The 15,844-nt window shown below is 50.4% G+C and overlaps 6 protein-coding genes across 6 annotated transcripts; all 6 read left to right on the top strand.

The window, feature by feature from the left end:
• Positions 1-971: 971 nt before the first annotated feature.
• PFICI_10731 (Exoglucanase 2) lies at positions 972-2,868 on the top strand (the record flags this gene model as incomplete). Its single annotated transcript, XM_007839312.1, has 6 exons — positions 972-1,072; positions 1,131-1,514; positions 1,581-1,834; positions 1,892-2,040; positions 2,205-2,662; positions 2,790-2,868. 6 exons carry the CDS (start codon positions 972-974, stop codon positions 2,866-2,868), a joined length of 1,425 nt encoding a protein of 474 aa, XP_007837503.1.
• A 723-nt stretch (positions 2,869-3,591) lies between these two features.
• On the top strand, positions 3,592-5,286 carry PFICI_10730 (uncharacterized protein; the record flags this gene model as incomplete). The annotated part of the gene is made up of 6 exons (XM_007839311.1): positions 3,592-3,647; positions 3,748-3,883; positions 3,951-4,189; positions 4,256-4,334; positions 4,387-4,558; positions 4,613-5,286. The coding sequence occupies 6 exons, from the start codon at positions 3,592-3,594 to the stop codon at positions 5,284-5,286; spliced, it is 1,356 nt and encodes a 451-aa protein (XP_007837502.1).
• Positions 5,287-5,839: 553 nt separating this feature from the next.
• On the top strand, positions 5,840-7,303 carry PFICI_10729 (uncharacterized protein; the record flags this gene model as incomplete). Its single annotated transcript, XM_007839310.1, has 3 exons — positions 5,840-6,119; positions 6,181-6,695; positions 6,869-7,303. The coding sequence occupies 3 exons, from the start codon at positions 5,840-5,842 to the stop codon at positions 7,301-7,303; spliced, it is 1,230 nt and encodes a 409-aa protein (XP_007837501.1).
• A 596-nt stretch (positions 7,304-7,899) lies between these two features.
• Positions 7,900-9,447, top strand: PFICI_10728 (uncharacterized protein; the record flags this gene model as incomplete). Its single annotated transcript, XM_007839309.1, has 8 exons — positions 7,900-8,196; positions 8,256-8,342; positions 8,405-8,531; positions 8,592-8,709; positions 8,762-8,948; positions 9,010-9,181; positions 9,233-9,365; positions 9,423-9,447. 8 exons carry the CDS (start codon positions 7,900-7,902, stop codon positions 9,445-9,447), a joined length of 1,146 nt encoding a protein of 381 aa, XP_007837500.1.
• Positions 9,448-10,171: 724 nt separating this feature from the next.
• On the top strand, positions 10,172-12,369 carry PFICI_10727 (uncharacterized protein; the record flags this gene model as incomplete). The annotated part of the gene is made up of 3 exons (XM_007839308.1): positions 10,172-10,286; positions 10,339-11,497; positions 11,550-12,369. The coding sequence occupies 3 exons, from the start codon at positions 10,172-10,174 to the stop codon at positions 12,367-12,369; spliced, it is 2,094 nt and encodes a 697-aa protein (XP_007837499.1).
• Positions 12,370-13,908: 1,539 nt separating this feature from the next.
• On the top strand, positions 13,909-15,827 carry PFICI_10726 (uncharacterized protein; the record flags this gene model as incomplete). Its single annotated transcript, XM_007839307.1, has 4 exons — positions 13,909-14,079; positions 14,219-14,801; positions 14,861-15,187; positions 15,244-15,827. The coding sequence occupies 4 exons, from the start codon at positions 13,909-13,911 to the stop codon at positions 15,825-15,827; spliced, it is 1,665 nt and encodes a 554-aa protein (XP_007837498.1).
• Between the last annotated feature and the right edge of the window lie 17 nt (positions 15,828-15,844).

The raw sequence follows: 15,844 nt of genomic DNA, 5'->3' as shown, positions 1-15,844 counted from the left end.
TTAACCATGTATTACTCGTAATACGATTACTCTACCCTTCCATCAGAATTCACCCACCGCTACAGAGTAATTGGCGATTGCAAGTCGATATGAAAATGAATGCTTGAGTTGTAGCCGGCTGCGATCACAAACTTCTACTGCTAACGTTGGTCAAACGCAACATGACAGTCGAAGACAGTCATTGTGGAGACTTTTTAACTAGGTACCTACTACTAACCTTAAATAGCTCTGTAGCTGGCTTGCATTTTGCTTTCGGCCTCCCATCTTTCCAACCACCTACCGAAGATGGATTCAGATAGTCATCCTCTCTATCCGTTCTTGTGATGTTCTATCGATATCACCCAAAACTCGGAAACACAAAGCAACCATTCCGCAGTTTTCTGTCATATTTACTTTTTGCATTCGCCCCGCACCACGCCATCGCCTATTTTGTCTTATATGGAAGATGGCCTCCGAGATTACAGCCTCCAAAAGAGTTACTCCCTCTTTGGCACTAAGCCATGGATCGTCATGCAGCCGTGAGTGTCTGGATTTGCTTGGCAGGCCTAGTCCCTGCGTTCTGTCGGACGTTACACTGAACATCTATAGCGTGTCTCCCAGATACCATTGGCATCACATGGCGGCCAGGATATCTCTCAGCAGTGACGGCCATCGTTCACTTTCACTCGAGGTTCGGTCCGCATTCCGAGGACAAGCTTTCTCGCTTGGTCGACTTGCAGTCATGGACCTGTGTGAACGTGTCCCGAATACGGTCTTGAAGCGAGCCTCCCAAGTTCAAAGTGCTCTAATTATACCATGTTTCCTGTGTCGTAAGGTAGATGATCCCGCAATTCCGGTCTCTTCTCCGTACTTGCAGTGCATTGGTCCAAAATCTATAAAAGATCCTGATTTTTCCATGACAAGATCATCTGTTGGGCACACGCAGTAGTCGACTATCAAATTGTCAACACGGACATTGAACATATCGCAGCATGGCTGTCAAGATCTGGATTCTCACTGTTCTCAGTGCTCTCGCTTTAGCCATTCCTCTTGATGGTCCAATTGAAGAGCGTCAATCCTGTGCTGCACTTTAGTAGGCTCTCATCTTGGCTTGTTCAATGTTGTTCGATCTTGTTGCTAACTCAGTCAAGCGGTCAATGTGGTGGAACAGGATGGTCAGGGGCGACTTGCTGTGCATCAGGCACATGTGTTCTAAGTAATGAATACTATTCTCAGTGCTTGCCATCATCTGGAACAACCACGGCCGGAACAACGAGATCGACAACCACTTCCGCTGCCACATCGACAAAGACCTCTACCACGACGTCCAAGGCTACGACCAGTGCAAGCTCGGCTTCTACAAAGACAACGACAGCTCCAGTCGGGAGTGGGACTGCTACATGGAGTGGTAACCCATTTTCAGGGGTTGCTCAGTGGGCAAATAATTACTACGCATCCGAGGTCACAGCATATGCTGTACCAACTCTTGGCGCCAAAGCTGCGGCCGTTGCAGATGTGCCCAGCTTCATGTGGCTGTCAGTGCTAGATGATCTTGACGAACGCACCTTAACTATATTGGTCTGACTAACCTTTTGTCACAGTGATACCCTTTCTAAAACCGACTTGATGGAAGATACACTGGCTGATATCCGTACTGCCAACCAGGCTGGCGCGAGTCCAGCCAACGCCGGTATTTTCGTCGTCTATGATCTTCCCGACCGCGACTGTGCAGCGGCAGCTTCGAATGGTGAATACTCTATCGCCAACAATGGGGTGGCCAACTACAAGAACTATATCGATACAATCGTTGCCATTGTCAAGAAATACTCGGATGTTCGGATTCTACTCGTTATTGGTGAGTTTTTCGCAATCATGGTAGCCTTGAATCCGTCAATTGACTATGAGCATCCAGAACCCGATAGTCTAGCCAACTTGGTCACAAACTTGAGCGTATCCAAGTGTTCCAATGCTCAGAGTGCCTACCTGGAATGCATCAACTATGCCCTAACAAACTTGAATCTTCCAAACGTTGCCATGTATCTCGATGCTGGCCACGCAGGAGTAAGCACCTTCCAGTGTCATTTCTCCCCTTCTCTGGGCTGTCTCGAACAAGGACTGCCCAAAATGGTGCTGTATAAGAGCAGACTGAGACAAATTGCTCAAAAGAGCTGCTTTAAACTCATTCATCTACCCAAAATGGCAATTGCTAACACATCTTGTTGTAGTGGCTTGGATGGCCGGCGAATTTGTCCCCTGCCGCGACACTTTTCGCACAGGTCTACAGCGATGCCGGGTCTCCGGCCGCTCTGCGTGGTCTTGCTACCAATGTTGCCAACTACAATGGCTGGAGCGTCAGCTCGGCCCCGTCGTATACGCAGGGCAACGCCAACTACGACGAATCACACTATGTTGCTGCCATTGCTCCTCTCCTCTCTGCCGCCGGCTTCGATGCTCACTTTATCACCGACACTGGCCGCAGCGGCAAGCAGCCCACCGGTCAACTCGCCTGGGGAGACTGGTGCAACGTCATCGGCACTGGCTTTGGTACTCGTCCCACTGCTAACACGGGAAGTGACCTCCTCGATGCGTTCGTTTGGGTAAAGCCTGGCGGCGAGTGTGATGGAACGAGCAACACCACCGCGACACGCTACGACTACCATTGTGGTCTTGCAGATGCTCTTCAGTACGTATCTTGTATTTCATTGGGGACTTGGCGGGTTCGGGCGAAAACTGGTCTGCCCTCGTTCCCTTTCTTCTGATGCCAAACCATAATAGTTTCGTTTGCCATGCTGACTCTTGAATGTGTACAGACCGGCTCCCGAGGCAGGCACCTGGTTTGAAGCCTACTTTGAACAGCTATTTACCAATGCAAATCCTGCCTTCACCTAAGTCTAGATTGTAAGAGGATCAATGGAGTCACTGTGGATATGTGCTGGTTTCATTTTCATCGTAAATAGTAAAGGTACACCAATAGTACACGTAAAAAATGGAGCCAAATACCTCAGACAGACGAAATGAAGAAGAAGACACGTTCAACGCTAGCAGGTACCTGAAAAGAGTTGCATTGCAGTGAATACCCAGTACATGTGTGCATACTACGCTTATGTACCTACCTCACCACGGTCTGCAGATGACTTGGCATGCCGATCCAACCTTGAATGCCCGCTACATCATTGAGCCACAACTCGGAATAAAGATCCTTGGTTAGAGTGATTGCAAATCTTGCTTTGCTTGTCTTGCTTGCCTAGCTGGATGCTCTCATTGGATCTCAGCCATAGGTCATTTAGTAAGAGCCCATACGAAACAGGACCAAACTTGCGTTGAATTGGCTCTGCAATTACATCATGACGGGCCACTATAAGCTTTCCCTGCATTAGCGCCCGTAGGCCCCGTAGCCCCCGCACTGATCGCTCAGATCAGTGAAGGTATAAGGCGCCGGTTCTCTGGGAAGTGTTTCTTGGCATTGCCCAGCAATGGTAAATCACAAGTATAAAGCCATTGCCAAGACTCGTCTCACTCAGCTTGGCAGCGTTCTTGATATTTACTTCTTTCAACTTGCAAGACACAGAAGCCCTTTGAAAATACTAGACATCACACACGTCAATCTTCAAAATGGTCCACCAGCACGGAGATCACCACGATATCCCCAAAGAGCACAAGCGCCACAAGTACGTCATGTGTCGCGACATAACCGTGACCCCTCCACCACAGCAGCACACTTGCACTCGGGCACACGTCTAGGTACATACTAACTCTCCGCTCTCCTAGGCACGGTGCCTGGCTTCCCACAGACCATCGCACACAACATGAATGGCTCGCTAGACAGATTGACCATGTTGACAAGAAACACAAGTCCGGTCAGAAGAAGCCACTCAGCCCGGCGCTGCAAGAGTTCAAAGATCTGGTGAGTATGCGGCTCCGCTTCTGATCTGGCCCCCGGTCTCAATACACTGACTCCGTCTTTCCGATAGATTGAGACCAACCCTCGCATCTACATGTACTTCACCGCCATGTGGGACGAGGTGCCACAGAAAGCGCCTTACCTGACGGATCCCGTCGGCAAGAAGCAAATTCGGGACTACAAGCACATGCTTGACATGCTGAATCACATTCTTAGCAAGGCACCCGAGTGGACCGATGCCGCCTTCGGTGTCGGTATGGTCGGTGTGCCCATGTGCGGCATCTTTGACTATGTCATGGCCACGCCCAGGTGAGTGGCCAGTCTTTTACTGTACGGTTTTGTCATCCGGTGACGCAAAGGCTGAGATGTCAATAGTGGTCACGCAGCATTCCTGGACCCAACAGTCAACGCTGCCGTGAAAAAGGTGCTGAATGAGTGGGGCCAGTACTTGCTGGTAAGTGTTTCGAGAAATCCAACATACTAGACGATACTAACGTACGAAATAGACTGAGGATTCTGCTCACGTCTTGGAGAACCACTCCGAGGGTTGGTTTGGCGAACATGCCACAAAGGACGTCATGGAAGTTGCCAATAAGCCGCTAAAGACTGATCACAAATTTGAAGATATGTTTGTTTGTGAACCAAGTAAGAAGTACTATGGCTACAAGTCGTGGGACGGTGAGTAAAATGTATTGGCTCAACCAAGATACACAGTTTCTGACTCTATGGTAGACTTCTTTACCCGCAAGGTACATGACAGTGCTCGCCCAGTTGCTAGCCCCGATGATGATAGCGTCATCGCCAACTGTTGCGAGTCGAAAGTCTACAACGTTTGCCACGGGGCCAAGCTGCGAGATCATTTCTGGATCAAGGGCCAGCCCTACTCGGTTCTTGACATGCTGGGCCACGACCCCCTTGCACGCGAATTTCAGCATGCCACAATCTACCAGGCCTTTTTATCGGCGTTGTCATACCACCGTTGGCACTCGCCCGTTAGCGGCACCGTCAAGAAGGCTTTCCTGGTCGAAGGCACCTACTTCTCTGAGCCGCTCTTTGAAGGTATTGGCGAGAACAACCAGGTTGAGATCGACAAGCGCGGCATCAGCGTTGCCCAGGGCTACCTCACTGCTCTAGCCACGCGCGCAGTCATCTTCATTGAGGCAGATAATCCAGACATCGGCCTCATGGCTTTCATCGGCGTGGGCATGGACGAGGTTAGTACTTGCGAAATCACTGTCAAGGAGGGACAGCATATCAAGAAGGGCGAACAGACTGGCATGTTCCACTTTGGTGGATCCAGTCACGTTCTGTTATTTAGAGAAGGCGTCAAGGTTGAGGGCTTCCCAGAAGTCGGCAGAGATGAGAATGTGCCGGTTAGAGGCCAGCTTGCTGTCGTGAAGAAGTAGATTTCATGGGAAATACATCACCAGACACGTTGTGGATAAAAGCGACTTGATCAATTCAAATTTAAATTCAATTCTTGTTTACTCTATCGAGATATGTTTACATGTTGGTGATTGGTGGAAGAGTTTGTGAAGTGTTGGAATTGTGGACGTTCCAAGAAGGAAATTCACAATCTCTGTAGACAATAAGGGGCCAAATAATTAGCTCATCAATTTGATCCAAGATGTTCTGGCTCAATGCACAAGTGAATAATCCTTCAAGTTGGTCCCTCGCTTTGTTCACTCGCAAGATTCACAAAGGCTCTTTATCCAACGGACACCCAGCAGCAGCTTCATCCCGCCACATTCAGTCATTTTAAGTAGACACTCGGCATTCTTTTCATTCCATTTCGTCCTGGCCACTTTACAAGTTTATTGCAACATTCGTCGTCTCCAATTCATCCTTGCCCTTGTCCACAATCATTTCAGCAACAAATTATCTTCATTGCAAACAACCATCCTATTCGTACAAAACCTGATACTAAGTAAATCGCACAAACTACGGGAAGAATTTACCATGCGTCTCCTTCGCGTCGTCCGGGCTGGCGCCTTGCTCTTACCACTTGTTGCAGCTCACATGAGACTACTGAAACCTCGCCGTTTTGGTAGCATTGAGCTGGGCGCAACAAGTGTCAAGCCTGATCCGTTGACCATTGCACGTTTCCCTTGTGGCAAGCCAGAGGGAATGGATGCTACTCAATTCTATGACTGGTCAAACCCGACACTTATTGCTGCCGACGAGCCACAAACCATGTCCTTCCAGTGTAGCCCTGACCAGGGATGTGCTATCCATGGAGGTCAGGACCCATTCAGCCAGTCCCAGGCTTGTTTCCTCGAATTTACTAACTCGGCAGGCAGGTGGTTCGTGTCAAGTGTCGATTACGAGCGACACACAGCCCACAGCAAGCTCAAAGTTCTTTGTCATTCAGTCTTTTGAGGGAGGTTGTCCCTCTCTTGACGGCACCCCTTACTCTGATACCTTGGATCCCCTGAGCTACCCGGACAACTACGCGTATGCCATTCCGAGCTCTTTCCCACCTGGAAACTACTCTTTAGCATGGTCATGGGTGCCCAAGTATTCGGCCCTGCCCGAGTTTTACATGAACTGCGCCCCAATCACGCTGGAAGCCAAGTCAGGGAAACGAGAGGTTTCAAGCAGAGACGGCGGACAACCAAAGCTGCCAGAGATGTATATTGTCAACCTGGCAGGCAAAACCGATTGCCAGAATGAGCCGGGGCATAATCTGCTGTATCCCGACCCTGGCACCAATATTGCCCGCGACGGCAGCGATGGCGATGGCTGTGATCGAAATGTGTTCCAGTATGCGAGCGGGAACGGCTGTCAAGTCCCCGACGCCGCATCACAGTACAATGTAAGCGATCCTCCCCACCGCAAAAGAAGAAGAAGAAGAATCTGTTCCAAGCTTGTTCATGAGAAACTTTTCTCTCAGTGCACTATAACCCAGAAGCTTGAGGCAAAAATATCTGGAGGAGCTGAATTACCATCAAGGATATGCTGGAATTTGATGGCTAACACACATTTTAGTGGTGCTCTGCCGCCACTGGACAGCTGAATCCTGCTATGGTTCACACATCGCCCTACTCTCATCCCACCGGAGGCGCTGATACACCCGTCGATGCCATCTCTGTCGGGGCCACGGCGCAGAGGAGTGGCGGCTCATCTCAGTCAGCGATGGGCTCGACCAGCCGTGCAATCACAGACCCGTCAACGCAGCAGTTTCGCACCTCCACGCGCTCTTCTCCTCCTTCTAGTGCCGCCACTTCACAGGCTGCCGTGCCTACAGGAGCGGCCTCAAACTTGCCTATGGAAGGTGGATGTCAGCAAGAGGGTCGTTGGAACTGCATTGACGGCAAGTCCTTCCAGCGATGCGCATCGGGATTGTGGTCGGTGCCTCAAGACCTCGTGGGCCAAAAATGCGTTGTTGGCCAGGGTGACGCTCCTGTCTTCCTAGCTGACTAGAAGATGACCATGAGAGCATTCTGGCGCATGTGGGCGGGATATGCCTCCCATGAAAGACTGGGTTAGTCTCTTTTTTGTAGTCCCATTATCTTGCGACGTTTTTTCAACGTCTAGACGAAGGTATCTACACGATGGGCCTAATTGCCCATCCCCGGTAGACAGAGCAGCCAGATAGAACAGGTACAAAATCCATCGATGAGAATTTGACCCCTCGGTCCAGTTGAGACTACTCTAGAATAACCATCTCGATTATTTGTCCGAGAGCCAATATTGACGAAGAAAGAATTATTGTTATTAATCGAAATTATTATTGTTCTGTCGAAGCTCAGGTTGAAATTGCTACTACATACTACCAAAAGCGGCTGGGAGCGGGGAGGATTTATAAGCGGCTTCGGGAGCTCGCGATTGCGGGTCAAATGGCGCCATAATTATCGGTGGAGATCCGACGGAAACTAAATCGAGGAATCAAAATAGCAAAAATCCCTACAAAGTACACGCATACATACGTCCAACTATCGCGCTATAGAGCCAGGTAGACATTCCTCTTGAATATCCAGATCTTGTGATATTTGGCCTTTATCTGGCGAGCCAACAGCATGGCGCGCGACGAGGACGTGGAACGAAATTCCCTGAAGGGAGACGAGCGGACGCCACTCTTGCGGGAAATCCCACCCGTAGCCATTGAGGAGGAAGAGGACGATCACCAGTCGGGCCCCGCGTCGCGAAACAGCAGAGCTCGGGATAATGAGCACGACGAGTCTTCGCTGCTCGAGCCGCCGCCGCGACGGCCCCGTACCAAAGGCTGGTGGGCGTGGCGAATTTTCTGGTTCGTCGCGGCGGCTCTGGTGCTTGCACTGTTCATCAAGGGGTGGATAGATGCTGATGATACCAACGTAAATGTCACCATTTGCAAATAACCCCTCGTATCTATTGCTGACTCTGGATTGTGCAGTTCGACCTCTCAAAGGCACTCAAGCGGGCTCTTGGCGGAGGATTGAGCGGTGCTGCCGCCATGGTGCTCCAAGTACTGCTGCTCATGGTATGTGTCAAATAATATCTTTATTTGCATAAAAGTGCCTGATTATTGACTTGCTTCTTCAGCCTTTGCGTACCATTATGAACTACCAATATCGTCATGGACATTCGTTCCCCGTGGCAACCAAAACGCTATACCATGAGGGAGGGTTCCGACGATACTATGCCGGTCTTCTACCAGCACTTGTTCAAGGTATTGTCAATCTTTCAAGTTGAAAGCACGGTTTGTGGCTAATTTGTGTGTTGTGAACAGGGCCTGTATCACGTTTCGGCGATACCGCCGCCAACGCGGGCATCCTTGCTCTACTGCAGTCCAACTCTTATCTGGCTCGTATGCCTACGCTGGTCCAGACCATTTTCGCATCTCTGTGGTAAGCCAGAACCTGTCCATATTGCTTGATATTGTCTCATGAAAGCAACCAGTGCCGCTGCATTTCGCATGATTCTGACTCCTATCGATACCTTGAAGACAACATTGCAAGCACAAGGTTCTCGGGGTACGGCTCTCTTGCGTCAACGTGTCAAGACGGATGGCATTGGAAGTTTGTGGTGGGGTGCCTTCGCCACGGCTGCAGCCACATTTGTAGGGCATTATCCTTGGTTCGCGACGGTAAGTCTTTCGCCTCGGTTGTCTTGATAGATGACTGGAAACTTATACCGGTGATGTGCAGTACAATTTCCTCACCGACTTCATCACGCAACCGCCAAAGGATCAATTGGCATTATACCTGCTGCGTTTGGCATTCATCGGCTTCTGTGCCTCGGTAGTTTCCGATACCATTTCAAACTCACTAAGGGTTGTCAAGACGTACCGACAGGTCAACGACACAGAGGTCTCGTATTGTAAGTCAAGCACTGACCTGACGTCACTTGCCTTGCTGACATTGGACTCAGCCGAAGCTGCCAAATTGGTCATTCAGCAAGACGGTATCTCCGGCCTTTTCGGGCGCGGCCTACCCACCCGTATCCTTGCCAATGGCTTGCAAGGGATACTGTTTTCGATTCTTTGGAAGTTGTTCCTGGATCTGTAAGTTGCCCCTGTCGCTTACTGTGCAACACTGTTCTAATGATGAAAACCTTGTAGCTGGGAAAAACACACTAGCTCTTGATTTGGCCTATATGGTAGATGAGTTATGTCGGATCAATTACTCAAGAATCTGTGCACATTCCGTGCAAGATGTCGTTGCAGTTGGAAACGTTCGGGGCATTCTTTTTGGGCGAAAGGATAGACTAGAGCACACGGAATGAGCATCGTGTAGATACACTGAGATGAAGCATCCTTTGTAACGCTTTTCCTGAGCCCACAATTCAAGATACAGCATCTACAGAATTCCAAGGCTACATGGAAGCTGCTCAATCGTCATTGTCAGTGTCAGTGGCATAGTCAACATCCGATAATATCCCCCCGACCGCTGGAGAATTTGCCCATCGGCGTGCACAAATGCATCACCGTCACAGCAAGGTGCTTGCCGCCTGCAATACCATATTACCACGCGAAGGCGCAAGCTCTGGATCATTGCGTTTTGTGATTGGGCCGCCTCGGAACCGGCATATAACCCTTGCATTAATCATATGATAATCACTTGGAGAATACCCGGCTTTGGGCTTTGCTCGTATCAAGTGCACGAGCCTGTCGATATCCCGTGTTTACTATAAAGGGTGCAGAGAGGTTGCGTCCCGCGCCTCCGGGTAATTTATGTCAAAAGATTCTTCCGGCACATTCATTCACGTCGGAAATCAACCCCCGCATATTGTTATAAACCCCGCCCCCGGCACTTGATAGTAGCTATGGAATCAGAATCTCGTCTCGAAGTGAACAATAGTTCAACTAAAATGATTTTGGGCTGGTTTGGCTCTTTCCTTTGGCAGCTGGGTCAAATCCAGGCAATTTCCTTGAACAGCTCCTCCACTGGAGATATATCAATCCTCGCCCCAAATGCCCTTGACGGTTGGTTGTAGAATGTCAAAATCGCAACAACACTCGCTAACCTTATTGCTAGGCGCTCAAAACAATGGGGCGGGAGCTATACTCATCAGTCAGCCAGGATCGTATGCTGTCGCCAATACCAGCTGTGCTCAACTGAGCGAAACCATTTGGAGTCCTGATTCCGCCCATTTCAATGCGGGTCTCGATAACTCCATCTTACGACAGGTCTACGTCGGTAACATAGCAAAAGACCAATTGTTCTGGGTGGCTCGAAATCAGAATGATGGAAACTGCCAGGGCATTGACACAAACGGCCATGCCCACTCACTCGATTGTGAAAGTCAGCTGCCCGTGCTGTGTACGCAAAGTGCCCCCGTCTCCAACTCGTCGCATTCGGACACTGCAGTCAAATGGCAGATCACTCACAATGTTGCCGGTTCTACCTTTACGGGCTATCGCGACTATCACGCCTGGAAGTTCCGCGGGGTGCGTTTCGCGAAAAAGCCCGACCGATTTACATACTCGTCTGTTTTCTTAGAACCCGGGAGTGTATCTGCGATTACGGCTGGGGCAGACTGTGTGCAGCCAATTGGAGAAGTCACATCTGGAAGTAGTGAAGATTGCCTGTTCCTCAACATATGGACGTCGAGTCTACCACTAACCGGAAACTCGAGCAACGCATCATACCTGCCACCTTTGAAACCAGTCATGGTTTACCTGTACGGTGGTGGCTTCACGAGTGGATCTGGCAAGAATCCTAACACTGACGGTACGAACCTGGCCTCGCGAGGTGATGTAGTCGTGGTGTCCGTCAATTATAGAGTTGGCAACGTAGGATTCCTCGCCTTTTTGGATGGCATCCACAACGGAAATTACGCCGTTTCGGACATGGTAACAGCACTGACTTGGGTTCAAAACTACATTAAATACTTCGGTGGGGATGCTGATAGAGTCACGGTCTTTGGAGAATCTGCCGGAGCTCAGGGAACGCACATCTTGCTGAGTTCTCCCGCAGCTAAAGGCTTATTTCACAGAGCCATCATGCAGTCCGATCCTACTAGTTACCCTCACGGTGGCTTTACATGGCCTCGCTATGCCAGTATTGAGGATGCATATCGAGACGGAACGACGGGGGTCTTGAACCAAACAGGTTGTCTCAACGCCAAAGACCAACTTTCATGTCTAAAAAGTATTGATGGTTTTGATCTAGTGAATCTCGAGACTAACTTGAAGTACGTATATTTCAAGGCTCCGTGCAGATATTCCCGATACTAATAGTAGTAGTGGACCCGTGGTGGATGGAACATACATTGATCAACAAGAACTCATCGTCAGTAAGCCCGGGATAGCATCCAGCATATCAGTGATGACAGGAACCAATCGAGACGAGTGCGGCGTGTACATTGACGAAGACGCATATCCTAAGAATGGCACTACATTTGCTACCTACTTTAGGGACCACGTGGGGATTGATCAAGGCCTCCCCGACAATTATTCGCTCAGCGTCCCTGAAGGCCCATTCTCGCTGAGCAATGCGTCGTCGCCTGAACAAGTCTTCAACGCAACTCTACGAGTGGCCTCGGACGGCGAATTTGTGTGTTTTGACTTGGCCAAGGCGTACTCGGCTGCCAAACATGAAGCTTTCAAGTCAGTACATGTCTTCCAGTTCAACCGTACATACAGCCCATCTGGATACACAAGACCGTGGTGTGATGCGCCCCAAACACTAGGAAGACCTCACGGTGATCCTGATGGGGAATACTACAAGTGCCATGCGGGCGAGCAACTCGTCGTCTTTGGGAATATTGTGAGATCTGGTCAACCTGACCGGGACGGCTTAGATGTGCCGTTTATGCAACTGACGGTGGACTATTGGGCTTCATTTGCTCGGGCGGGTGATCCAAATCCAGACAAGGGTTATCTCAATGCCTCTGGCCATTATAACACTCTTACACAAATTGAGCTGGCGGGTTTGTGGGAAGCTGTAGACTTTCAGAAGCCGACCATGAGACTCTTGCAATGGAATGGAGCACAAGTGTCCTTCGTTGAGACTGCGCAGTGCGAAGCGCTTGGCATTCCATATGACACGCTGGAAGGGCAATAAGCTTCAAATCAGGCTGAAATCACAGATAGTTCAGTTCCAAGCCTCCCTTGGTATAGCAAGGAAAGGTAAAGGGCTTGTTAGACAGGTCGTACGACGGGATCCCTCCGCGTCTTGGCATTTCTCGAGCTTCCGCGCTATCAATGGTGCTTCGCATGCCATATCAAGTTTCGCGTATCAGTGATCAATCGGTCGGGGAGACGCGCAACTCTAGAACCTCAAGCTAAGGCCTCAGCTGATTGATACATGGTTGGCCATTTGGAAACGCGTGACACCACCGACAGATTCGGTATATCGAAGCGTGCATTCTTGAATAGGTATCTCATTAGTGTAGCATTTAGCAACCATGTAGTCGACAGCCTACGCCTAGTGTTATCTACAGTAGATATGCGTAGGTATGCTGAAAGCATCGTGAGATGAGACTCTCGTACCGGTAGATTTCAGGAGAGTTCTCATACCCTCTCGAATGTATGAATATATGCATGTCGGCTAACAGGAACAGTAGTGATTCTTGACATGGCAGCTCGTCTGAGCAAAAATTTCTGGGGCATGTCCTGGGTCAAATCGACGTGTAGCATATCGTTAACATCATACGACAGAATGAACCTCTAAGCCGGGGGATATCAGGAAGTGTCCAACAGGTATTCCGTATCAAGGATCCATTGGGGCCCGCATCACTTCACGGGTGATGCGTCGATGCACAGTATGGTCCCTGGTGGGATCCGGGGCAATGGGCGCGCCCGGCGCGCGCGACTGGGCTGAATCTTTTATCACAACGTGCTACTCACAAAAACTTCTAGACTTTCTTGGCTGTCGACGGCAGGCTCACGAGCCTAGGGAAGATTGGGAAAGTACATGCGCAAAATTCATCGATTTTGCCAGGAACGGGCATGTCCATGCGAAAGCCAAGACCTCTTGTTCGAGTGCGGCTGCCGGCAGCGTGGGCTTGGGATCAAGCCTTGTGGCTCTCATCCATGTTGATTGTGTATCGCAAGCTGAAGAGCCTGCTGACGAGTCGCCGTAAGGGGGGAGAGGGAGATGATGGATACGTGCCTGGATTGGGGGATATCTCAATTGGGATCAGCTAATCATGGTCTGACTCGTTAGTCATTCCAGGCCCTGGGGAGCGACCAAGCGCCACCCCGTTATCAGCAACGCTACCAGCTTGGCAGAGGCCCCCAGGACGAAACGGCATTGGACGCGCATCAACGCTGAAATTCTGGCAGCTTGACCAACGTCTGCCAAGATTGATAGCAACCTCTGCCGTCGCCTGGTTGGAGATTTCGGGCGGGCGTCTTGGCGAATATGTGCTTATCTCTCGCCAAGATGCAGAGTCTGACCTGCACGAATTGATAACGAGCGGTCCGGGGTCTTGGGAATCGGAGACGAGAGGCAATTGATCGCATGGCCAAAGTTTCTATATAATCAACCCCCGGGAATGTCCTGTAGCATCAATGTTTCTCGTATGATATGCAACCCGGCAACTAGACCAACAATCAACCCAACAGCCTGCAGGAGTTCTTTACAGTGATTTCTGCAACCATGGACGCTGAGAAGACCGGCGGCCTCTCGGCCGTCATGAGCGGCAGTGACAACACATCCGGAGAGGTCATTACTGGTAATCGTGCTCAATACGGAGAGACGGTGCGCGGCTTGAGCCCTCGCCATGTTCAACTCATGGCCATCGGCGGTTCAATTGGAACTGGACTTTGGGTAAGGCTCTATCATCTTCTCCGCATCTTTACCCCGGAGCGATGACAAACGGAATTGAATCGTTGCTTCTACTGCCCCGGGGTGATGACACATAAAAAATCGTGAGAAGCGACCGGACTGACAATGGATCCCACAATAGGTCGGTATTGGTGGCGTTCTCAGCAAGGCCGGTCCACTTTCGCTTATTCTGGGGTATGCTTTCTGGGGACTCCTCTATATTTGGCCCCTCAACTTGAGCGTGGCCGAGATGTGCGCATACCTACCCATCCGCGGATCCATCTTTGAACTGGCCTCTCGATTTGTCGACCCTGCTCTGGGTTTCGCCATGGGATGGACCTACTTTTTTGCCGGCGTGATGCTGGTGTGCACCGAGTATTCAGCTGTTGCCACGGTCATGCAATATTGGAACGCTGACATAAACCCGGCCGCTTGGATCGCCTTGGCCCTGGGTGTATGCTTTCTGATGAACGTCGTGGCTGTCAAGTACTACGGAGAGTCCGAGTTTGTCATGGCTTCCACCAAGGTGTTGCTTCTGTTTGGTCTCTGCATGGTTACACTGGTAACCATGTGTGGTGGAAACCCCAAGCATGATGCATATGGATTCCGCAATTGGGGCAGTGGAAACGCCATGCATGAGTACTATACTACCGGAGATACTGGACGGTTCCTAGGCTGGTTCAAGGTCGTCATCTATGCCGCGTTCACCATTGCCGGTCCCGACAGTATGTGCCCTTTGATTACACCTGCCCAACTATGACTCGACGCTGACGAGATTTGACAGTGATTGCCCTTGCTGCTGGCGAGATCCAGAATCCCCGCCGAACCATCCCCCGTGTCGCCAAGCTTATCTTCTACCGTCTCGTCGGCTTCTATGTTGTTGGAGTCCTCTGCGTGGGCATCATCTGCTCATCGCGTGACCCTACACTCCTGGGTGCCATCGAAAACAGCGAACCTGGAGCTGCTGCATCTCCCTGGGTTGTTGGCATCAAGAACCTTGGCATTGGTGTTCTCCCTGACCTGGTCAACGCCCTGATCCTTATTTCGGGACTCTCTTGCGGCAATGCATACCTCTACTCTTCATCGCGTACTCTTTACGGTCTCGCAAAGGGTAAGTCAGAAACCTTTTATTGTTATTGCAAAAGTATTCTAACTCTTTGAACTCAGATGGCCAAGCTCCCAAGATCTTCATGAAATGTACAAAGTCTGGTGTTCCGATCTGGTCAGTTGTCGCTGTCTCAGTAATCTCCTGTATCACCTTTTTGGTTTCGTCGAACGCCGCTGTCGAGGTCTTTTACTGGTTTGTCGACCTGACCACCACGGCCTTGATTATGACATATACCATGATGCTGGTAGCTTTCCTTGGATTCTATCGTGCTCGCGTCGTTCAGGGTATGGACCCGGCGACACTCCCTTACCGCGCACCATGGAACCCCTGGGCCGCGTACCTGGCCTTGTTGCTCGGTATTCTAGCCCTCATCTTCGTCGGCTACAGCACTTTCGTCCCCTTCGATACCCGTAGCTTCATCACCGCCTACTTCGGATTTGCCTTTGGCATCATCATGTACTTTGTCTGGAAGGTGGTCAAGCGAACCAGCCTGGTCAAGCCCAGTGAGGCTGATTTGATCAGCGGCAAGGCAGAGGTTGACGCCGAATGCCGACACTGGGAAGAGGGTGGTATCGAGGAGATTGAGAAGGAAAGACTTGCCCAGATGAACTTTGCCAGACGATGCTGGGAGCGCATGTGGTAATCTAAACAAATGGGTCT

This window comes from Pestalotiopsis fici, assembly GCF_000516985.1.
Source record: "Pestalotiopsis fici W106-1 unplaced genomic scaffold PFICI_Scf_8, whole genome shotgun sequence".
Classification (NCBI taxonomy): Eukaryota; Fungi; Ascomycota; class Sordariomycetes; order Amphisphaeriales; family Sporocadaceae; genus Pestalotiopsis; species Pestalotiopsis fici.
The sequence above is the reverse complement of the archived record's forward strand: the minus strand, read 5'-3'. Positions and strand labels throughout refer to the sequence as shown.